The 23,879-nt window shown below is 50.7% G+C and overlaps 1 protein-coding gene across 2 annotated transcripts; it reads right to left on the bottom strand.

The window, feature by feature from the left end:
- Positions 1-1,777: 1,777 nt before the first annotated feature.
- PDRG1 (p53 and DNA damage regulated 1) lies at positions 1,778-23,088 on the bottom strand. 2 transcript variants are annotated; one of them, XM_060233181.1, is made up of 5 exons: positions 22,921-23,088; positions 17,222-17,297; positions 10,567-10,641; positions 8,058-8,138; positions 1,778-2,248 (listed from the first exon to the last, which is right to left on the bottom strand). In XM_060233181.1, the coding sequence occupies exons 1-5, from the start codon at positions 23,008-23,010 to the stop codon at positions 2,166-2,168; spliced, it is 405 nt and encodes a 134-aa protein (XP_060089164.1). In that variant the 5' UTR covers positions 23,011-23,088; the 3' UTR covers positions 1,778-2,165. The 2 variants fall into 2 exon arrangements, with proteins under 2 accessions (XP_060089164.1, XP_060089165.1); XM_060233182.1 differs by lacking the exon at positions 10,567-10,641.
- Positions 23,089-23,879: the final 791 nt, after the last annotated feature.

The raw sequence follows: 23,879 nt of genomic DNA, 5'->3' as shown, positions 1-23,879 counted from the left end.
CCTGGACCCTTTTGAGTTGGAGATGCCGGGGATTGAACCTGGGACCTTCTGCTTACCAAGCAGATGCTCTACCACTGAGCCACTATCCCTCCCCTGCTCTCCAGGGTCTCAAGCTGAGGTTTTTCACACCTATTTGCCTGGACCCTTTTGAGTTGGAGATGCCGGGGATTGAACCTGGGACCTTCTGCTTGCCAAGCAGATGCTCTACCACTGAGCCACCATCCCTCCCCTGCTCTTCAGGGTCTCAAGCTGAGGTTTTTCACACCTATTTGCCTGGACCCTTTTGAGTTGGAGATGCCGGGGATTGAACCTGGGACCTTCTGCTTGCCAAGCAGATGCTCTTCCACTGAGCCACCATCCCTCCCCTGCTCTCCAGGGTCTCAAGTTGAGGTTTTTCACGCCTATTTGCCGGGACCCTTTTGAGTTGGAGATGCCGGGGATTGAACCTGGGACCTTCAGCTTACCAAGCAGATGCTCTACCACTGAGCCACCATCCCTCCCTTGCTCTCCAGGGTCTCAAGCTGAGGTTTTTCACGCCTATTTGCCTGGACCCTTTTGAGTTGGAGATGCCGGGGATTGAACCTGGGACCTTCAGCTTACCAAGCAGATGCTCTACCACTGAGCCACCATCCCTCCCTTGCTCTCCAGGGTCTCAAGCTGAGGTTTTTCACGCCTATTTGCCTGGACCCTTTTCAGTTGGAGATGCCGGGGATTGAACCTGGGACCTTCTGCTTACCAAGCAGATGCTCTGCCACTGAGTCACCATCCCTCCCCAAAACACTGCTTCACTGAGGCCAGCTCTGCTTTGTAGCACAGACAAGCCCAATTTTGTCAGCTCTTGGAAGCTAAGTATGGTCAGCCCCATTTTGTTCTTGGATGGGAGACTGTGATCCGCTCTGAGATTTGGAGTGGAGGGCGGGATATGAATCCAATATCTATCTACACAACGATCCAGCGAGGGAGGCTAAACTGAGAGAATGGCCCAACAGATCTCAAACCTGATCTCCTTGCTACGGTGGGACAGCGATCTCCAGTGCTCTGTTTGCTGTCCCACCGTAGCTGGACATATGGACATATGAAGCTGCCTTATACTGAATCAGACCCTTGGTCTATCACAGTCAGTCTTGTCTACTCAGACTGGAAGCCGCTCTCCAGGGTCTCAAACTGAAGTTTTTCACACCTATTTGCCTGGACCCTTTTGAGTTGGAGATGCCAAGATTAGGTAGCAGAGATATAAACTTTATAAAGGACACAGACAAATACAATTAAAGATTTCTTTAAAAAACTTAAAACATGTTTAAAACATTAGCACTTGTTGGTCTTAAAGGTGCTTTCTTTGAGTTTCTCCCATGAGGCCCAGGAAACTGGGCAAAGGAAGCTCTGACTCTTTCCTTCCTTCCCCGGGGGACCAGGAGGGGGAGGAACCTCAGCCAATGGAGAAAATACAGGCTTTGCTCTGTAGCTGCTGTGCGATTGAGCAAGCCTGGCAAAGCAAGCTGTGATGCAGAAGGAAGCAAGGGAGAAGGAGTAGGACGCAGACGACAGCCAGTTGCTCAGGGGCCTCATAGCCCGCCGAGGGCCTAATTCAGACCCCAGGCCACATGTTTGACACCCCTGGTTTATACCATGCAGCAAGACAGATGGCTGGGCGACACGGCAGGCAAGAGACTTTGCAGCTCTGCACCCTCAAAGTGCCCGAGATCACGTGAGAACTTATCCCCTTGGGTCAGAACGTGTGCAAGACAAACAAGAAAGACCGCGCCACCACCGCTCACACTTTTCAGATGTGCACGTGATTTAATCTGCCACAACGCCACACGTTCAGGTGATAACGCTGGTGTCCCGGTGCAGCGAGGGCTCCCAGGGCTAGCCCGATAACTCCACCCACCCACGTCCGTCCCCCTCATTCGACGGCTAATCGAACCGCGATTGCAAAACTGGAACCTGCCCCTGTGGCTGATGTGTGCCCCGCAAGCTGAAGGCGGACATCTGAGTGGTCTTCTCTGTGCAAATCTGCCAGGTCCTTTCCAGAAAAGGTGCCCGATGCTAAACGGCTCAGAGCGCCTCCTGCATCCGGTGCGTGTCTGTGAATGGCGCTCCCTTTTGCGCTGCCAGCAATTCTCTTTGGACTGTATTCTCCAGGGAGCAGCCACGGGGAGACGGCTTCAGCCGTCCAGCACTTTTTTAATAAACCACATCTCCTCGCTGCCCAGGGGCTTCAGATTGTAGCCTTTCAGCTCCGGTTGACCTTGGAGAAAGAAGGCAAGCAGGGGAAGGTGAGAATACATCACAGAAGTCCTATGGGAGCATTTGCCTAAGAGACAAGGGATTTCTGCCTTCTCTTGCACAGGCCACTGGGGGTGAGATTAGGTGGTGAACGACGGGGAGTATTGTTGATTGTTAATTATTAGTAAGAACAGCACTGCCGGATCAGACCAGTGAGGGGCCATCTAGTCTCACACAGTGGCCAACCAGTTCCTCTGGAGGTCCAACAACAGGGCAGAGAGCCCGAGGCCTTCATAAGGACATCAGAAGAGCCCTCCTGGATCAAACCAGTGAGAGTCCATCTAGTCCAGCCTCCTGTCTCACACAGGGCCAGCCAGTTCCTCTGGAGGGCCAACAACAGGGCAGAGAGGCTGAGGCCTTCATAAGGACATCAGTAGAGCCCTGCTGGGTCAGACGAGTGAGGGTCCATCTACTCCAGCTTCCTGTCTCACACAGTGGCCAACCAGTTCCACTGGAGGTCCAACAACAGACCATAGAGGCCGAGGCCTTCAGTTAAGAACATCAGAAGAGCCCTGCTGGATCAGACCAGTGAGGGCCCATATAGTCCAGCATCCTGTCTCACACAGGGGCCACCAACAGGGCAGAGAGGACAACGCCTTCATAACAACATAAGAAATGCCCAACTGGATCGGCCCAGTGGCCCATCTAGTCCAGCATCCTGTCTCACATAATGGCCAGCCAGTTCCTCTGGAGGGCCAACAACAGGGCAGAGAGGCCGAGGCCTTCATAAGAACACCAGAAGAGTCCTGCTGGATCAGACCAGGGAGGGTCCATCTAGTCCAGCCTCCTGTCTCACACTGGGGCCAATCAGTTCCTCTGGAGAGCCAACAGCAGGACAGAGAGGCTGAGGCCTTCATAAGAACACCAGAAGAGCCCTGCTGGATCAGACCAGTGAGGGTCCATCTAGTCCAGCCTCCTGTCTCACACAGTGGCCAACCAGTTCCTCTGGAGGGCCAACAACTGGGCACAGAGGCCACAGCCTTCCCCTTATGTTATCTCCTGACTCTAGGATTCAGAGGTTTACCGCCTCTGAACATAGAGGTTCCCTTTGGTCATCTAGAGAGAAGACAAAAAGAATAAGAGATCGGACTTACACCCCACCCTTTACTACCCAAAGGAGAGCAGTGTACAAACGCCTTCCGATCCCCTCCCCACAACAGACACCCTGTGAGGTAGGTGGAGCTGAGAGAGCTCTGTGAGAACCTGTGACTGACCCAAGGCCATTCCAGCAGCTGCAAGTGGAGGAGTGGGGGAATCAAACCCCGTTCTCCCAGATAAGAGAGCTCTGGCTGACCCAAGGCCATTCCAGCAGGTGCAAGTGGAGGAGTGGGGAATCAAACCCGGTTCTCCCAGATAAGAGAGCTCTGGCTGACCCAAGGCCATTCCAGCAGCTGCAAGTGGAGGAGTGGGGAATCAAACCCGGTTCTCCCAGATAAGAGAGCTCTGGCTGACCCAAGGCCATTCCAGCAGGTGCAAGTGGAGGAGTGGGGAATCAAACCCGGTTCTCCCAGATAAGAGAGCTCTGGCTGACCCAAGGCCATTCCAGCAGCTGCAAGTGGAGGAGTGGGGAATCAAACCCGGTTCTCCCAGATAAGAGAGCTCTGGCTGACCCAAGGCCATTCCAGCAGGTGCAAGTGGAGGAGTGGGGAATCAAACCGGGTTCTCCCAGATAAGAGAGCTCTGGCTGACCCAAGGCCATTCCAGCAGCTGCAAGTGGAGGAGTGGGGAATCAAACCCGGTTCTCCCAGATAAGAGAGCTCTGGCTGACCCAAGGCCATTCCAGCAGCTGCAAGTGGAGGAGTGGGGAATCAAACCCGGTTCTCCCAGATAAGAGAGCTCTGGCTGACCCAAGGCCATTCCAGCAGCTGCAAGTGGAGGAGTGGGGAATCAAACCCGGTTCTCCCAGATAAGAGAGCTCTGGCTGACCCAAGGCCATTCCAGCAGCTGCAAGTGGAGGAGTGGGGAATCAAACCCGGTTCTCCCAGATAAGAGAGCTCTGGCTGACCCAAGGCCATTCCAGCAGCTGCAAGTGGAGGAGTGAGGAATCAAACCCGGTTCTCCCAGATAAGAGAGCTCTGGCTGACCCAAGGCCATTCCAGCAGGTGCAAGTGGAGGAGTGGGGAATCAAACCGGGTTCTCCCAGATAAGAGAGCTCTGGCTGACCCAAGGCCATTCCAGCAGCTGCAAGTGGAGGAGTGGGGAATCAAACCCGGTTCTCCCAGATAAGAGAGCTCTGGCTGACCCAAGGCCATTCCAGCAGCTGCAAGTGGAGGAGGGGGGAATCAAACCCGGTTCTCCCAGATAAGAGAGCTCTGGCTGACCCAAGGCCATTCCAGCAGGTGCAAGTGGAGGAGTGGGGAATCAAACCGGGTTCTCCCAGATAAGAGAGCTCTGGCTGACCCAAGGCCATTCCAGCAGGTGCAAGTGGAGGAGTGGGGAATCAAACCGGGTTCTCCCAGATAAGAGAGCTCTGGCTGACCCAAGGCCATTCCAGCAGCTGCAAGGGGAGGAGTGGGGAATCAAACCCGGTTCTCCCAGGGTTAAGAGTCCGCGCACTTCACCACCACACCAAACTGGTTCTCAAGGCTAGGAGCTACTGACAGACCTCTCCTCCAGGAATCCATCTGATCCGTTTTTAAGACTGTCCTCACCTGTGGCCATCAGTGCATCCTCTGACGGGGAATCCCAAGTTATGTAAAAATTAAAGAGCGAACCGCCAGCGTTTGGAGCATATAATAAAATTAGCATCGTTTATTTATTTAATTCACCTTAAATCTGTATGCCACCCACTCCATATACGGACTCTGGGCGGCTCACGGTCATAATATACTAATAGCAGTACTTTATGATTATAAAACCAACACGTATAAACAATTTATAAATATAAAGCTTCAAAACGGTGCTACAACATCAGCAACGGGCAAGTGGCCGCCCAGAGGAGCATGCAAGCCACATTCAGAGCAGAGGCAGGTGGGGCCATATATGAACGTTTGAAGCTGCCGCCTTCTGAATCAGACCCCCCCTGGGTCCATCAAAGACAGTACTGTCTACTCAGACTGGCAGCGGCTCTCCAGGGTCTCCAGCTGAGGTTTTTCACGCCCACTTGCCTGGACCCTTTTGAGTTGGAGATGCCGGGGATTGAACCTGGACCTTCTGCTTCTCAAGCAGAGGCTCTACCACTGAGCCACCGTCCCTCCACTCCTATTTGCCTGAACCCTTTTGATTTGGAGATGCCGGGGATTGAGCCTGGTACCTTCTGCTTACCAAGCAGATGCTCTACCACTGAGCCACCGTCCCTCCCCTGCTCTCCGGGGTCTCAAGCTGAGGTTTTCCACTCCTATTTGCCTGAACCCTTTTGATTTGGAGATGCCGAGGATTGAACCTGGGACCTTCTGCTTCCCAAGCAGAGGCTCTACCACTGAGCCACCGTCCCTCCCCTGCTCTCCTGGGTCTCAAGCTGAGGTTTTTCACACCTACTTGCCTGGACCCTTTTGAGTTGGAAATGCCGGGGATTGAACCTGGGACCTTCTGCTTACCAAGCAGATGCTCTACCCCTGAGCCACCGTCCCTCCCCTGCTCTCCGGGGTCTCCAGCTGAGGTTTTTCAAGCCTACTTGCCTGGACCCTTTTTTTTTTAGTTGGAGATGCTGGGGACTGAACCTGGGACCTTCTGCTTACTGTGAGCCAATGCCGAACACTTCTGGGATGCAGGAAGCCGCTTTTGGATCCAGTCAGTCTTATAAACAGTCATGTGGACGAGCACACAAACATCCACGTGGCTGTAGGTCTTTGCTCAAAAAAGCAGCCTTGCTTGGATAGGAGCACATGAACACATGGGGCTGCCTTCTACTGACTCACACCACCGTTCCATCACAGTCTGTATGGTTTACTCAGGTCGGCAGCCACTCTCCAGGGTCTCAGGCAGAGGTCTTTCATATCACCTCCAACCTGATCTTTTCAACTGGAGATGCCGGGGATTGCACCTGGGAGTTTCTGTATGCCAGCAGAGGCTCTTCCTCTCAGCCACAGCTCCTCCTCCTGGCTCTCCAGGGACTCAGACTGAGGTCTTTCCCATCACCTCCTGCCTAGTCCTTTTAACTGGAGATGCCGGGGATTGCACCTGGGAGTTTCTGTATGCCAGCAGAGGCTCTTCCTCTCAGCCACAGCTCCCCCTCCTGGCTCTCCAGGGACTCAGACTGAGGTCTTTCCCATCACCTCCTGCCTGATCCTTTTAACTGGAGATACTGGGGATTGAACCCTGGGACCTTCTGCATACCAAGCAGATGGTCTCCCAGGGAGTGAAGGCCCCTCTCAGATGCTATCCCTTTATGTGACACAGAGTGTTGGACTGCACGGGCCACTGGCCTGATCCAACAGGGCTTCTCTTATGTTCTTATGTGACACAGAGTGTTGGACTGGATGGGCCACTTGCCTGATCCAACAGGGCTTCTCTTATGTTCTTATGTGACAGAGAGTGTTGGACTGGATGGGCCACTGGCCTGATCCATCATGGCTTCTCTTCTGTTCTTATGTGACACAGAATGTTGGACTGGATGGGCCCTTGGCCTGATCCATCATGGCTTCTCTTATGTTCTTATGTGACACAGAGTGTTGGACTAGATGGGCCACTTGCCTGATCCAACATGGCTTCTCTTGTGTTCTTATGTGACACAGAGTGTTGGACTGGATGGGCCACTGGCCTGATCCAACAGGGCTTCTCTTCTGTTCTTATGTGACACAGAATGTTGGACTGGATGGGCCCTTGGCCTGATCCATCATGGCTTCTCTTATGTTCTTATGTGACACAGAGTGTTGGACTGGAGGGGCCACTGGCCTGATCCAACATGGCTTCTCTTGTGTTCTTATGTGACACAGAGTGTTGGACTGGATGGGCCACTGGCCTGATCCAACAGGGCTTCTCTTCTGTTCTTATGTGACACAGAATGTTGGACTGGATGGGCCCTTGGCCTGATCCATCATGGCTTCTCTTATGTTCTTATGTGACACAGAGTGTTGGACTGGATGGGCCACTGGCCTGATCCAACAGGGCTTCTCTTATGTTCTTATGTGACACAGAGTGTTGGACTGGATGGGCCATTGGCCTGATCCAACAGGGCTTCTCTTATGTTCTTATGTGACACAGAGTGTTGGACTGGATGGGCCACTGGCCTGATCCAACAGGGTTTCTCTTACATTCTTATGTGACACAGAGTGTTGGACTGGATGGGCCATTGGCCTGATCCAACACGGCTTCTCTTATGTTCTTATGTGACAGAGTATTGGACTGGATGGGCCACTGGCCTGATCCAACATGGCTTCTCTTATGTTCTTAGCTTACAAGGCTCTTTCTTCTTACAGGGTCTACTGGAAGCTCCAGGAGCGTTGGCTCCATCGGGGTGTGTGACCGAATATGCAAAGGGGCTCCTGCTACAAAAAAAAGGCCTGCTTCTGAGCCTTCCCCAGCAGTGAGTGAGCCTCGCCCCCGCTTCCTGCTGTAGTTCCTCAGCCTCCACAAAAATTGTTCCCTGACTCGTGATGGACGTTCTGGGGCAAGGAGCCCGGCCTCTCTCCAAACAATGGGAAAGCAGATTTAAAGACTAGCTCGGCTCACTTCTCCCGCCTCCCGCCTGTCTCTTTGCCTGAAGACAAAGGACTGACATCTGCAGGAGGGCAGAGTGGAGGTGCCCGGGCGAAGACTCCTCGACTGACCCAGCTGGGGCCCCTTCTCGTTGCAGTCAAATCCGTCTGAGGCAGAGCCCGGCTAGTACATACCTTGAGCTTCCAGGAGACGGCTGACCTTCGCTTTGAGCTCTTCCCGCAGGCTGGCGATTTCTTCATTTAAGAGCGCTTGATCTGGAGAGAGAAAGGGGGGGAGGGAGGGAGAACTCGACTCGCTGGGCTGGCTTCAGGCACCGCCGCGCTCACGCTCGTTACTGCAATCGTTCCACATCGTTGCCGCTTCTCGGCTTGGCCCCAGCTGTGGGTCGGCTCGGCCGCAAACCTGTCGCCCGGCTTGCACGAAAGCTCCCGTCCCTCTTTGGCCCAAACGCACAGGCAGGCCCTGCGACACCCCCCCCCCCCGCCCAGCTACTGCCTAAACCAGGGGTGTCAAACATGTGGAATGATGGCCGGATCAGGTCCTCGCCGGAAGGCTCCTATCAGGCCCCTGAGCAACTGGCTGCCATCTGCTCCCTTCTCTCTCTCTCTCGCTTCCTTCTGCATCACTTGTGAGTGAATGCGAAACCAGAGAGCTCACGGGTGTGAGTAAGGTATATAGGGGAACACTCCGTGAGAGCTTTAGCTAATATATATTGAAAACGATATTTTAAACAATATTTTAAATCACAATATTTCCACATTAAGTTGAAATTCACAGTCCATTTAGAATCATAGAGTCACACACTCACAGAGTTGGAAGGGACCTCCAGGGTCATCTAGTCCAACCCCCTGCACAATGCAGGAAACCCACAAACACCTCCCCCTAAATTCACAGGATTTTCATTGCTGTCAGATGGCCACCTAGCCTCTGTTTAAAAACCTCCAAGGAAGGAGAGTCCACCACCTCCCGAGGAGGAAGCCTGTTTCACTGAGGAACCACTCCAAGTCAGGAATCCTAGAATCCTAGAGTTGGAAGGAACCTCCAGGGTCATCTAGTCCAACCCCCTGCACAATGCAGGGAACTCACAAACACCTCCCCCTAAATTCACAGGATCTTCATTGCTGTCAGATGGCCATCTAGCCTCTGTTTAAACATCTCCAAGGAAGGAGAGCCCACCACCTCCAAAGGAGGAAGCCTGTTCCACTGAGGAACTGCTCTAACGGTCAGGAAGTTCTTCCTAATGTTGAACCGGAAACTCTTTTGATTTAATTTCAACCCATTGGTTCTGGTCCTACCTTCTGGGGCCACAGAAAACAATTCCACCCCATCCTCTATAGGACAGCCCTTCAAGGACTTGAAGATGGTGATCGTATCACCTCTCAGCCGCCTCCTCTCCAGGCTAAAGGGATCTTCATTGCTGTCAGATGACCATTTAGCCTGTTGAAAAACCTCCAAGGAAGGAGAGCCCACCACCTCCTGAGGAAGCCTGTTCCTCTGAGGAATCGCTCTAACGGTCAGGAAGTTCTTCTTAATGTTGAGCTGGAAACTCTTTTGATTTAACTTCAACCCGTTGGACCTCGCTTGGAGTATTGTATTCAGTTTGGGTCACTGCATTTTAAAAAGGATACAGACAAGCTGGAAGGGGTCCAGAGGAGGGCGACAAAGATGGTGAGGGGTCTGGAGACCAAGTCCTATGAGGAAAGGTTGAAGGAGCTGGGAATGTTTAGCCTGGAGAGGAGGCGGCTGAGAGGTGATAGGATCACCATCTTCAAGGACTTGAAGGGCTGTCATCTAGAGGATGAGGTGGAATTGTTTTCTGTGGCCCCTTGGGAGGTGGTGGGCTCTCCTTCCTTGGAGGTTTTTAAACAGAGGCTAGCTGGCCACCTGACAGCAATGAGGATCCTGTGAATTTAGGGAGAGGTGTTTGTGAGTTTACTGCATCGTGCAGGGGGTTGGACTAGATGAGAGGTGACATGATCACCATCTTCAAGTATTTGAAGGGCTGTCATCTAGAGGATGGTGTGGAATTGTTTTCTGTGGCCCCAGAAGGTAGGACCAGAACCAAATCAAAAGAGTTTCCGGCTCAACATCAGGAAAAACTTCCTGACCGTTAGAGCGGTTCCTCAGTGGAACAGGCTTCCTCCTTGGGAGGTGGTGGCCTCTCCTTCCTTGGAGATTTTTCAACAGAGGCTAGCTGGCCATCTGACAGCAATGAAGATCCTGTGAATTTAGGGGGGAGGTGTTTGTGAGTTACCTGCACTGTGCTGGGGACTGGACTAGATAACCCTGGAGGTCCCTTCCAATTCTATGATTCTACGATTCTATAATTCTATGATGTAAATGTGACTTTGGCTATGTGATCACACACACTAAAGAATGCGCTTTCAATCCACTTCCAATGCGCATTCCAACAGGATTTTGCCAGTTCACACAGTAGAATCCAGTTGAAAAGTGGATTGAAAATCCATTAGTTAATAAGTGTGAGCCCAGCTTTCGGGTCAGGCCCCATGTGCCATAAAAACTCATATAAACTTTATAAAGATATAAGCATTATAAAGCTTGTGTCTCCACTACCTAGCATTACATTATGTGACCCACTAGGCCCGGCCCATCAAGGTCTCATTGATGTCAGATCCGGCCCTCGTAACCAATGAGTCTGACGCTCCTGCTCTAGGATCTCACCTTTCTGCAGCATCTCCTTGGTCTTCGCGTTTGGAAGCTGCACGAACATGCTCCCGAAGCACACCATAACTTTTTCTGAAAGCGAAGAAAGGGGGGGATGTTTAGGAGACCCAGTTCATGCACCAAGAGACACGTGTCGTTTTCTTTCTAAGTCCTGCAGCGCTTTACAGAGGGTCCGTTCCTGTAGTGCAGCGGTGTCAAACACGTGGCGAAGGGGCCGAATCAGGCCCTCAGAGAGCTCCTATCAGGCTCCCGAGCAACTGGCTGCGTCTGCTTCCTTCTTCCTTCCTTCCTTCCTTCTGCATCACAGCTTGCTTTTTAAGGCTTTCTCAATCATGCAGGAGCTACAGAGCAAAGCCTCCATTTTCTCCATTGGCTGAAGCTCCTCCCTTGAGGAGGAAGGGGAGGAGGAGCAGCTTGCTTTGCCAGGCTCTCTCCATGACACAGCAGGGCTACTGAGCAAAGCCTCTCCTCCTTCTATTGGCTGAGGCTCATCCCTCTCCTGGTCCTGGGGAAGGAAGTAAAGAGCCAGAGTTTCCTTTGCCCAGTTCCCTGGATCCTTTAAGAAAGCACCTTTAAGACTAACGAATGCTAATGTTTTAAGCATGTTTTATTTTAAGAGGTTTTTAAAAAAAAAAAAAAAAGTCTTTGTGTTTGCCTGTGTCCTTTATAAAGTTTATATCTCTGCTACCTAATCTTAAATAGGTTCACACACGGCATGGCCCACCATGGCTCCGCCCAACAAGGTCTCATTTATGTCAGATCCGGCCCTCATAACAAATGAGTTCGACACCCCTGGACTAGGGGCTCCAATTCTATGAAACCCCAAAGAAGGCGCCCCTGTCCTTTATTATTTCCAAATCAGGCCCCCCGAAGGCTCCTATCAGGCCCCCAAGCAACCGGCTGTCATCTGCGTCCTTCTCCTTCTCTCTTGCTTCCTTCTGCATCACAGCTTGGTTTGCACAGGAGCTACAGAGCAAAGCCTGTATTTTCTCCATTGGCTGAGGCTCCTCCCTTGAGGAGGACGGGGAGGAGGGACAGCTTGCTTTGCCAGGCTCTCTCAATCGCACAGCAGGGCTACTGAGCCAAGCCTCTCTTCCTTCCGCTTCCTGGTCCCCTGGGGAAGGATGGAAAGAGCCAGAGCTTCCTTTGCCCAGTTCCCTGGATCCCCCGGGAGAGATACAAAGAAAGCACCTTTAAGACCAACAAGTGCTAATGTTTTAACCATGTTTTAAGTTTAAAAAACCCTTTTAATTGTGTTTGTCTGTGTCCTTTATAAAGTCCTCTATGGAATTCACTGCCACAGGAAGTGGTGGCGGCCACAAGCATAGCCACCTTCAAGAGGGGTTTAGATAAAAATATGGAGCAGAGGTCCATCAGTGGCTATTAGCCACAGTGTGTGTGTGTGTGTCTGTGTGTGTGTGTATGTATGTGTATATATATATATATATATATATATATATATATAAATTGCCACTGTGTGACGCAGAGTGTTGGACTGGATGGGCCATTGGCCTGATCCAACAGGGCTTCTCTTATGTGACACAGAGTGTTGGACTGGATGGGCCACTGGCCTGATCCAACAGGGCTTCTCTTATGTGACACAGAGTGTTGGACTGGATGGGCCACTGGCCTGATCCAACAGGGCTTCTCTTATGTGACACAGAGTGTTGGACTGGATGGGCCACTGGCCTGATCCAACAGGGCTTCTCTTATGTGACACAGAGTGTTGGACTGGATGGGCCACTGGCCTGATCCAACAGGGCTTCTCTTATGTGACACAGAGTGTTGGACTGGATGGGCCACTGGCCTGATCCAACAGGGCTTCTCTTATGTGACACAGAGTGTTGGACTGGATGGGCCACTGGCCTGATCCAACAGGGCTTCTCTTATGTGACACAGAGTGTTGGACTGGATGGGCCATTGGCCTGATCCAACAGGGCTTCTCTTATGTGACACAGAGTGTTGGACTGGATGGGCCACTGGCCTGATCCAACATGGCTTCTCTTATGTTCTTATGTGACACAGAGTGCTGGACTGGAGGGGCTAGTGGCCTGATCCAACAGGGCTTCTCTTATGTTCGTATGTGACACTGAGTGTTGGACTGGAGGGGCCACTGGCCTGATCAAACAGGGCTTCTCTTATGTTCTTAGGTGACACCGAGTGTTGGACTGGATGGGCCATTGGCCTGATCCAACAGGGCTTCTCTTATGTGACATAGAGTGTTGGACTGGATGGGCCACTGGCCTGATCCAACATGGCTTCTCTTATGTTCTTATGTGACACAGAGTGCTGGACTGGAGGGGCTAGTGGCCTGATCCAACAGGGCTTCTCTTATGTTCGTATGTGACACCGAGTGTTGGACTGGAGGGGCCACTGGCCTGATCAAACAGGGCTTCTCTTATGTTCTTATGTGACACCGAGTGTTGGACTGGATGGGCCACTGGCCTGATCCAACATGGCTTCTCTTATGTTCTTATGTGACACAGAGTGTTGGACTGGATGGGCCACTGGCCTGATCCAACATGGCTTCTCTTATGTTCTTATGTGACACAGAGTGTTGGACTGGATGGGCCACTGGCCTGATCCAACATGGCTTCTCTTATGTTCTTATGTGACACCGAGTGTTGGACTGGATGGGCCACTGGCCTGATCCAACATGGCTTCTCTTATGTTCTTATGTGACACAGAGTGTTGGACTGGATGGGCCACTGGCCTGATCCAACATGGCTTCTCTTATGTTCTTATGTGACACAGAGTGTTGGACTGGATGGGCCACTGGCCTGATCCAACATGGCTTCTCTTATGTTCTTATGTGACACAGAGTGCTGGACTGGAGGGGCTAGTGGCCTGATCCAACATGGCTTCTCCGATGTTCTTATGGACAGAAGCTACAGATTAATAAGGTTTTATTCCATGGTGCAGACTGGGAGAAGGAGAAATCAATGCTCTCTTGAAAAAAAAACAAAAAACCAAACCTGCCTTCAGAGGAGAGAGACCGAGAGCCTTATTATCAGGAGTATGAGAGAGCGCAAACAGACAGCCTGCCCTTCGAAGGCTGAGGAGGCCTTTTCGAATGCTCCCAGGAACCAAAGAACCCTCCGAGGCCACAGGTCAAGCGCATCAGCCCTCCCCTCGCCTGCATTAATGCACCAGCCTCACCGTGTTGCAAGGGAAGTCAGAGAATCTGCTGCTTGCAAATCCCTCCCCAGGGAGAAGACGAGACGGCTGCCACTAGCTGGAGACATTAGTCACCCTGCTTAATGCGTACATCGAAAAACATTCCGCTTGCGATGGGACCGCGTGAGCTACCGAGGGGGGCAGTAACCGGCACAATTCTGAGAAGTTCCTGTAACTATTATAAGCCTCGCTGGAAGCCACTGCTGCTGGCCTCTTTCCTGTACTGGCCCCTCTCTGTTTACGGCTTTCAGGAAGCGCTCTGGAGTTACCGGCAGCGGCACGGCCAAACGGCTTCACCCTCTGCGGATTCTGCAAAAAGGCCTGAGTCGGTCAAGAGCAAAAGAAGAAGAAATCGGATTTATATCCCGCCCTCCACTCTGAATCTCAGAGTCTCAGAGTGGCTCGCAATCTCCTTTACATTCCTCCCCCCGCGACGGACACCGGTGAGGCGGGTGGGGCTGAGACAGCTCTGACAGAAGCTGCCCCTTTCAAGGACAGCCTCTGCCAGAGCCATGACTGACCCCAGGTCATTCCAGCAGGTGCAAGTGGAGGAGTGGGGAATCAAACCCGGTTGTCCCAGGTAAGAGTCCACGCACTTAACCGCTACACCAAACTGGGGCAACAGAAAACAATTCTACCCCATCCTCTATAGGACAGCCCTTCAAGGTGGGCTCTAATGGTCAGGAAGTTCTTCCTAACGTTGAGCTGGAAACTCTTCTGATTTAATTTCAGCCCACTGGTTCTGGTCCTACCTTCTGGGGCCACAGAAAACAATTCCACACCATCCTCTATAGGACAGCCCTTCAAGGAGTTGAAGATGGTGATCCTATCACCTCTCAGCTGCCAGCTCTCCAGGCTAAAAATCCCCAGCTCCTTCAGCCTTTCTTCATAGGACTTAGTGGGAAGGGACCTCCAGGGTCATCTAGTCCAACCCCCTGCACAATGCAGGAAACCCACAAACACCTCCCCCTAAATTCACAGGAACTTCATTGCTGTCAGATGGCCATCTAGCCTCTGTTTAAGAACCTCCAAGGAAGGAGAGCCCACCACCTCCCGAGGAGGAAGCCTGTTCCACTGAGGAACCGCTCTAGTGGTCAGGAAGTTCTTCCTAACGTTGAGCCGGAAACTCTTCTGATTTAATTTCAGCCCACTGGTTCTGGTCCTACCTTCTGGGGCCACAGAAAACAATTTCACACCATCCTCTATAGGACAGCCCTTCAAGGAGTTGAAGATGGTGATCCCATCACCTCTCAGCTGCCTCCTCTCCAGGCTAAACATTCCCAGCTCCTTCAGCCTTTCCTCATAGGACTTGGTATTTCCTTTTGTCTGTCCCAAACATACTCCCGATTGGCATCATTGGATGCCCTCGAGTTCTAGTATTCTGGAAGAGGGAGAAAAAGTCCTCTTTGTCTACTCTCTCAACCTAATACTTGTTTTTATAAACCTCTCCTGTTGTGTCCCCTCTTAGCCATCCCTTTTCTGAAGAAGATGATGATACTGGATTTATATCTCACCTTCCACTCTGAATCTCAGAGTCTCAGAGCGGCTCACAATCTCCTTTATCTTCCCCCGTAACACACACCCTGGGAGGGGCTGAGAGAGCTCTGACAGAAGCTACCCTTTCAAGGACAACTCCTGCTGACCCGAGGCCATTCCAGCAGCTGCAAGTGGAGGAGTGGGAGAATCAAGCCCGGTTCTCCCAGATAAGAGTACACGCACTTAACCACTACACCAAACCGGTTTGCAGTAGATTTGCAGCTTAAAGATACACACCTGAACAGCATATTCAAGATTGCTACAGCACAGACATTGTCTCCAGATTTCGATGCGATAATTTAGAGCAAGAGGGGTCAGTTAACAGAGATTGCTATATAAACAAAACACTGCAAGAGTGCTAATGTTTTAAGCATGTTTTATTTTAAGTTTTTTAAAAAAAATCTTTAATTGTGTGTGTTTGTGTCTGCTACCTGGCATTACGTTTTATGACACACCTGGCCCGGCTCGACAACGTCTCATTTATGTCAGCCATTATCATAATGCCCCTGTATAAATCGATGGTGCGGTCCCATTTGGAATAATTCTGGTCACCGCACCTCAAAAAGGATATTATAGCATTGGAAAAAGGACAGAAAAGGGCAACTAGAATGAGTAAAGGGCTGGAGCACTTTCCCTATGAAGAAAGGTTGAAACGCTTGGGGCTCTTTAGCTTGGAGCAACGTCGACTGCGGGGTGACATGAGAGAGGTTTACAAGATTATGCATGGGATGGAGAAAGTAGAGAAAGAAGTACTTTTCTCCCTTTCTCACAATACAAGAACTCGTGGGCATTCGATGAAATTGCTGAGCAGACAGGCTAAAACGGATAAAAGGAAGTACTTCTTCACCAGAAGGTGATTAACATGTGGAATTCACTGCCACAGGAGGTGGTAGCGGCTACAAGCATAGTCAGCTTCAAGAGGGGGTAGATAAAAATATGGAGCAGAGGTCCATCAGTGGCTATTAGCCACAGTGTGTGTGTATGTGTGTGTGTATATATATATATATACACAAAAAAATTTTGGCCACTGTGTGACACAGAGTGTTGGACTGGAGGGGCCATTGGCCTGATCCAACATGGCTTCTCTTATGTTCTTATGTGACACAGTGTTGGACTGGATGGGCCACTGGCCTGATCCAACAGGGCTTCTCTTATGTTCTTATGTGACACAGAGTGTTGGAGTGAAGGGGCCACTGGCCTGATCCAATAGGGCTTCTCTTATGTTCTTATGTGACACAGAGTGTTGGGCTGGAGGGGCCACTGGCCTGATCCAAAAGGGCTTCTCTTATGTGACACAGAGTGTTGGACTGGATGGGCCACTGGTCTGATCCAAAAGGGCTTCTCTTATGTTCTTATGTGACTCAGGGTGTTGGACTGGAGGGGCCACTGGCCTGATCCAACATGGATTCTCTTATGTTTTTATGTGACACAGAGTGTTGGACTGGAGGGGCCACTGGCCTGATCCAACATGGATTCTCTTATGTTCTTATGTGACACAGAGTGTTGGACTGAAGGGGCCACTGGCCTGATCCAACAGGGCTTCTCTTATGTTCTTATGTGACTCAGAGTGTTGGACTGGATGGGCCATTGGCCTGATCCAACATGGCTTCTCTTATGTTCTTATGTGACACTGTGTTGGACTGGAGGGGCCACTGGCCTGATCCAACAGGGCTTCTCTTATGTTCTTTTGAGTGATAGTCCTGTCTTAGGATGTAGGTCTTGGAAAGACATTTCCCTATGAGAACCTGAAAAGCCTTTGCCACTCAGATACTTATTTGCAGCACTTTTGTTCATCTTTCTCGGAAAAGAACTTAAGAAAGAAGAGACGCCGAGCCAACATGGTGACCCTGAGGCTCCCTTCGGACGCTAAGATTAAATAAATAAATTCTGAGCTCAGCGGACTAATGCCAACGTCATACATTCAAGAAGATCACTTCACCTGAGCCAGCCAGTTCCTTGCTCAGAGCTCTGAGCGCTTCCCGGTTCTGATTCCGTTTCTGATCCAGGGCCACAATCTGAAAAGACAGCGTTGGGTCAAGTTAACAAGGCTTTCTGCATAAACCGATCAAAGCTCCGGAAACAGACTTTGGCGGCCGCTGTCATCACACGTTGGTTGTTCGAGCGGCTTGTTACCTTTTACTTGAAAGATCTTTTTTAAAACAGCCACAGCCCTGCCATCTCTGACAAAATGAACATTAAATGCCAAGACAGCGTGCGATTGCAATAAAAAAGGCCAACGCCATGCTGGGAATTATTAGGAAAGGAATTGAAAACAAATCAGCCCGTATCATAATGCCCCTGTATAAATCGATGGTGCGGTCTCATTTGGAATACTGTGTACAATTCTGGTCACCGCACCTCAAAAAGGATGTTCTAGCATTGGGAAAAGTCCAGAAAAGGGCAACGAGAATGATTAAAGGTTTGGAACACTTTCCCTATGAAGAAAGGTTAAAACGCTTGGGGCTCTTTAGCTTGGAGAAACGTCGACTGCGGGGTGACATGATAGAGGTTTACAAGACTATGCATGGGATGGAGAAGGCAGGGAATGAAGTCCTTTTCTCCCTTCCTCACAATACAAGAACTCAAGGGCATTCGATGAAATTGCTGAGCAGTCGGGTTAAAACGGATAAAAGGAAGTCCTTCTTCACCCAAAGGGTGATTAACATGTGGAATTCACTGCCACAGGAGGTGGTGGTGCCTACAAGCATAGCCAGCTTTAAGAGGGAGTGTTGGACTGGATGGGCCATTGGCCTGATCCAACATGGCTTCTCTTACGTTCTTATGTTCTTATTGACTCTCAAAAGTTTCTCCCCTGGAAAATTTTACTTGTCTTTAAGGTGCTGTGGGACTTGATTTTTGTCCTGTTGGAAACTAATATGGCTACCCACCCAAAACCAAGTTACAACACCTCCCACCCTGATTTAGTATATTATCTAAGGATCTCACACTGGGCTGCCTGACTCCAGGGTGGCATAAAAAATTAGATCTCCAGATTACAGACATCAGTTTCCCTGGAGAAAACGGCTGCTTCAGAGGGCTATCTCTGTGCATTATGAGAGCCAGTTTGGTGTGGTGGTTAAGTGCGCAGACTCTTATCTGGGAGAACCGGGTTTGATTCCCCACTCCTCCACTTGCAGCTGCTGGAATGGCCTTGGGTCAGCCATAGCTCTTGCAGAGCTGTCCTTGAAAGGGCCGCTCCTGTCAGAGCTCTCTCAGCCCCACCCGTCTCATCTGTTGTGGTGGGGGGAAGGTAATGGAGATTGTAAGCCGCTCTGAGATTCAGAGTATACGGCGGGATATAAATCCAATATCATCTACTCCTTCATAGGGCGTTGGTGAAACCCCTTCCCAAATTCCTTTTCCGTGGTAGGGTTGCCAACCTCTGGGTGGGGCCTTGAGATCCCCCAAAATTCCAACTGATCCCCAGACTGCAGCGATCAGTTCCTCTGAAGAGAACGGCAGCTTTATTTATTTAGTGAACTTCTATTCTGCCCTTTCCCATAATGGGCTCGGGGGGGCTCTTATGGCACTGAGGACCACCCCTCCCCAAACTCTGCCCACACCAAATAAATCTCCAGGAGTTTCCCAAGCTGGAGATGGTGACCCTAAGAATCCTAAATATCAGCGTTTGGCCCACAATCCTCCCATCCGCATTTGGCAACAGCTATGTACAACAGAACAAAGGCTGAGTGCGGTGGTACTTTTAAGACCAAAGGGACTTTGATTTTGGATATAAGCTTTTGTGTGCAGGCACACTTTTTCAGACAGAACAAAGTAGGAGCCGAGTGCACCTTTAAGACCAACAAAGTTTTATTCAGAGTGTAAGTTTTCGTATGCAGGCACACTTCTTCAGACGAGGGGATCAGGGACACTGGTCTCAAATACATGTTGTTGGTGGGTTAAGAGTGCAAACTTCCCTATGAAGAAAGGTTGAAACGCTTGGGGCTCTTTAGCTTGGAGAAACGTCGACTGCGGGGTGACATGAGAGAGGTTTGCGAGTGCTCCTTTACCGCTCTGCGCCACGGGGCTGCTAAGACTGGAAGGCAGGCAGGCAAATAGATGGAGGGAGGGAGGGAGAGAGGTGGAAAGAAAGGTTCAAACGCTTGGGGCTCTTTAGCTTGGAGAAATGTCGACTCTGGGGTGACATGAGAGAGGCTTACAAGATTATGCAAGGGATGGAGAAGGTAGAGAAAGAAGTCCTTTTCTCCCTTTCTCACAATACAAGAACTCGTGGGCGTTTGATGAAATTGCTGAGCAGTCGGGTTAGAACGGATAAAAGGAAGTCCTTCTTCACCCAAAGGGCGATTAACATGTGGAATTCACTTCCACAGGAGGTGGTGGCGGCTACAAGCATAGCCAGCTTCAAGAGGGGATTAGATAAAAATATGAAGCAGAGGTCCATCAGTGGCTATTAGCAACAGTTTATTTATTTATTTATTTATTACGTTAAGTTATATCCCGCTCTCTCCGCAAGCGGACTCAGGGCGGCTCACAACATCACATTAATTCCATTAAAAACCAATAAAACATATAAAACATAATTACATGTTTAAATTATTTAAAACATTTAATGGTGCTGTATTAATACAGTACAGTATAGCGGTTCTGAAAATTCGATGGTGACCATCGGTACTCTTCATGGAGCTCTATATAATGTATAATATGTAATATAATATACATATATATACAGTGTGTATATATGTGTGTGTGTGTGTGTATATAAATTTTTGGCCACTGTGTGACACAGAGTGTTGGACTGGAGGGGTCATTGGCCTGATCCAACATGGCTTCTCTTATGTTCTTATGTGACACAGAGTGTTGGACTGGAGGGGCCACTGGCCTGATCCAACAGGGCTTCTCTTATGTTCTTATGTAACACAGAGTGTTGGACTGGAGGGGCCACTGGCCTGATCCAACATGGCTTCTCTTTTGTTCTTATGGGACACAGAGTGTTGGACTGGAGGGGCCACTGGCCTGATCCAACAGGGCTTCTCTCATGTTCTTATGGGACACAGAGTGTTGGACTGGAGGAGCCACTGGCCTGATCCAACAGGGCTTCTCTCATGTTCTTATGTGACACAGAGTGTTGGACTGGATGGGCCACTGGCCTGATCCAACAGGGCTTCTCTTCTGTTCTTATGTGACACAGAGTGTTGAACAGGAGGGGCCATTGGCCTGATCCAACAGGGCTTCTCTTATGTTCTTATGTGACACAGAGTGTTGGACTGGATGGGCCACTGGCCTGATCCAACAGGGCTTCTCTTATGTTCTTATGTGACACAGAGTGTTGGACTGGAGGGGCCATTGGCCTGATCCAACAGGGCTTCTCTTATGTTCTTATGTGACACAGAGTGTTGAACAGGAGGGGCCATTGGCCTGATCCAACAGGGCTTCTCTTATGTTTTTATGTGACACAGAGTGTTGGACTGGAGGGGCCACTGGCCTGATCCAACAGGGCTTCTCTTATGTTCTTATGTGACACAGAGTGTTGGACTGGAGGGGCCATTGGCCTGATCCAAAAGGGCTTCTCTTATGTTCTTAAGTGATACAAAGCTAAGATCACATGGCAAAACAGCGCAACCAATCAGAAGGTCGATGCAAGTGGGCAGCCGTGTTGGTCTGAAGCGGTAGAACGAAGTAGGAGTCGAGTTGCATCTTTGAGACCAACAAAGTTTTATTCAGAACGTAAGCTTTCATGTGCTCCAAGCGCACTTCATTGGACGAGGAATCAGGTACAGTGAGCAGAGCTACGCATAGCTGGTAAGCAGTGGTTTAGAATGCAAAATGGCACAAATTTAAGATCCAACGACAGAATAGTAAAATTAACAAATCGAGCAAACCTTTGATCTGGGTAGCATGAGCGTGAGAAAGCAATAAAACTGCAATATGTCAAAATGTGAGAATTAGAAGGCCATTTGGCCTAGAGAGGTATAAAAGATAATAAAAGTTGCACAGGAAAGCTGATACGCAAGTTTAAACTTTGTTGGATGCACAAATAAGCGAATACCCCAGATCAAACCGCTGGACTCGAACTCTGTCCTGCTGCTTCAGACCAACACGGCTCCCTAGGTTAATCTAGTATGTGCAGTAGACTGAAAAAGAAAGAAAAAGACCCAGTGAGTTTCCTCAACAGTGGGGAAGGGGGATTTAAAGCCGGGTCTCCCAGCTCCTATTCCAGGGGTGGCCAAACTTCCTTAACATAAGAGCCACAAAGAATAAATGTCAGATGCTTGAGAGTCGAAAGACGTGAACGTCAGATGTTTGAGAGCTACAACACTGGAAGGAAAAGGAAAGGTCCCCTGTGCAAGCACCAGTTGTTTCCAACTCTGGGGTGACGTTGTTTTCACGGCAGACTTTTTTTTACGGGGTGGTTTGCCCTTGCCTTCCCCAGTCTTTTACACTTTCCCCCCAGCAAGCTGGGTCCTCATTTGACCGACCTCGGAAGGATGGAAGGCTGAGTCAACCTTGGGCCGGCTACCTGAATCCAGCTTCCGCCGGAATCGAACTCAGGTCATGAGTAGAGAGTTCAGACCACAGTACTGCTGCTTTAACACTCTGCGCCATGGGGCTGCTAAGACTGGAAAGCAGGCAGGCAAATATATGGAGGGAGAGAGAGAGAGAGAGGTGGAAAGAAAGAAACTTTAACTCTAAATGCATCCTTCAAGCTCAGGCAAATAGATGCAGGGGGAGAGAGGTGGAAAGAAAGAAACTTTAACTCTAAATGCATCCTCCAAGCTCAGGCAAATAGATGGTGGGAGGGAGAGAGAGAGAGGTGGAAAGAAAGAAACTTTAACTCTAAGCGCATCCTCCAAACTCAGGCAAATAGATGGAGGGAGGGAGAGAGAGGTGGAAAGAAAGAAACTTTAACTCTAAGCGCATCCTCCAAGCTCAGGCAAATAGATGGAGGGAAGGAGAGAGAGGTGGAAAGAAAGAAACTTTAAATGCATCCTCCAAGCTCAGGCAAATAGATGGAGGGAGAGGTGGAAAGAAAGAAACTTTAACTCTAAGTGCATCCTCCAAGCTCAGGCAAATAGATGGAGGGAGGGAGAGGTGGAAAGAAAGAAACTATAACTCTAAGTGCATCCTCCAATCTCAGGCAAATAGATGGAGGGAGAGAGAGGTGGAAAGAAAGAAACTGTAAGTCTAAGTGCATCCTCCAAGCTCAGGCAAATCGAGGGAGGGAGGGAGAGGTGGAAAGAAAGAAACTGTAACTCTAAGTGCATCCTCCAAGCTCAGGCAAATAGATGGAGGGGGAGAGAGGTGGAAAGAAAGAAACTTTAACTCTAAGTGCATCCTCCAAGCTCAGGCAAATAGATGGAGGGAGAGAGAGGTGGAAAGAAAGAAACTTTAACTCTTAAGTGCATCCTCCAAGCTGCGGCTGCTTGGCTTGGAGGAGTGATTTAAAGAGCGCAATGCCTTCTCCAAGCCAGCCCATGGGGCAGTGGGGGCTTCGAGAGCCACACCCTAGGTGTGAAAGCCTGGCCACCCCTGTCCTATTCTAACATTCTCCAGCGCCACCTGGGGGGTGGCCTCCCTTGCAGGGCTGTTGTGAAGACTGCAACATTCCACCACGCGCATGCACAGTGGGGAGAAGGGGGGGGGTCAGGCTGAGATGGGGGTGCCCCGCCCCTCGCCTACCTGCTGCCTCCCCGCCAGCACCTCCTCGGCCAGCGCCTCCACCTCCGCCAGGTAGCGGAGCACGAAGTCCGGGCTTCGGTCGCCGTCCATGGCGGCCGCTGGGAAGCGAGGCAGGAGACGCCAGGCGGCGAGGCCTAGCCCGAGCACGGCCCGCGCAGGCGCCTCACCTCGAGTTAGGGCCGCGTCGCCATGGCAACAGGCTAGGCCTCCGCCGCCTCGCCTCGAGTTAGGGCCGCGTCGCCACGGCAACAGGCTAGGCCTCGGCGCGCCTCTCGTGGCGGACGGCGAGGGGGGGGGATCTGCTCTTCCTGCCCCACCCCTGCCAGGCGGCAACAGCTCCTGACCCGCGTGTGCACGTGTGAATCCTCGCATACCCTGCGCCCCCCCCTCCCAATTCATGGCGTCCCATTGTACATAGGTCAAAAGTGCTGCTCTTGAAGAACAGCATTCGCCCTCCCGCAGACGGCCGCCAATCCTAGGGTTGCCAAGTCCAATTCAAGGAATAGCTGGGGACTTTGGGGGTGGAGCCAGGAGACTTTGGGGGTGGAGCCAGGAGACTGGGGAGTGGAGCCAGGAGACTTTGGGGTGGAGCCAGGAGACTTTGGGGGTGGAGCCAGGAGACTTTGGGGGTGGAGCCAGGAGACATTAGGGGTGGAGCCAAGATCAAGGCGGTGACAAGCATAATCGAACTCCAAAGGGAGTTCTGGCCCTCCCATTTAAAGGGACGGCACACCTTTTCAATGCCTTCCTTCCATTGGAAATAATGAAGGATAGGGGCACCTTCTTTCGGGGCTCACAGAATTGGACCCCCTGGTCCAATCTTTTTGAAACTTGGGGGGTATTTTGGGGGGAGGCACTAGATGCTGTACTGAAAATTTGGTGCCTCTACCCCAAAAACAGCCCCCCCAGAGCCCCAGATACCCGCGGATCAATTCTCCATGATTTTCTATGGGAATAAA

The sequence above is a fragment of the Heteronotia binoei genome, chromosome 2 (assembly GCF_032191835.1).
Source record: "Heteronotia binoei isolate CCM8104 ecotype False Entrance Well chromosome 2, APGP_CSIRO_Hbin_v1, whole genome shotgun sequence".
NCBI classification, from domain to species: Eukaryota; Metazoa; Chordata; class Lepidosauria; order Squamata; family Gekkonidae; genus Heteronotia; species Heteronotia binoei.
Note: the sequence above shows the minus strand (reverse complement) of the source record. Positions and strands in the feature narration are given on the sequence as shown.

What these genes read in the sequence shown, in the direction of transcription:
- PDRG1 (XM_060233181.1), bottom strand. Translation starts at nt 23,010, where the DNA reads ATGGACGGCGACCGAAGCCCGGACTTCGTGCTCCGCTACCTGGCGGAG. An exon ending in TGCTGGCGGGGAGGCAGCAG is followed by an intron (nt 17,298 to 22,920) that starts GTAGGCGAGGGG and finishes CTGTCTTTTCAG; the next exon opens with ATTGTGGCCCTGGATCAGAA. An exon ending in CAAGGAGATGCTGCAGAAAG is followed by an intron (nt 8,139 to 10,566) that starts GTGAGATCCTAG and finishes TTCTCTCTCCAG; the next exon opens with ATCAAGCGCTCTTAAATGAA.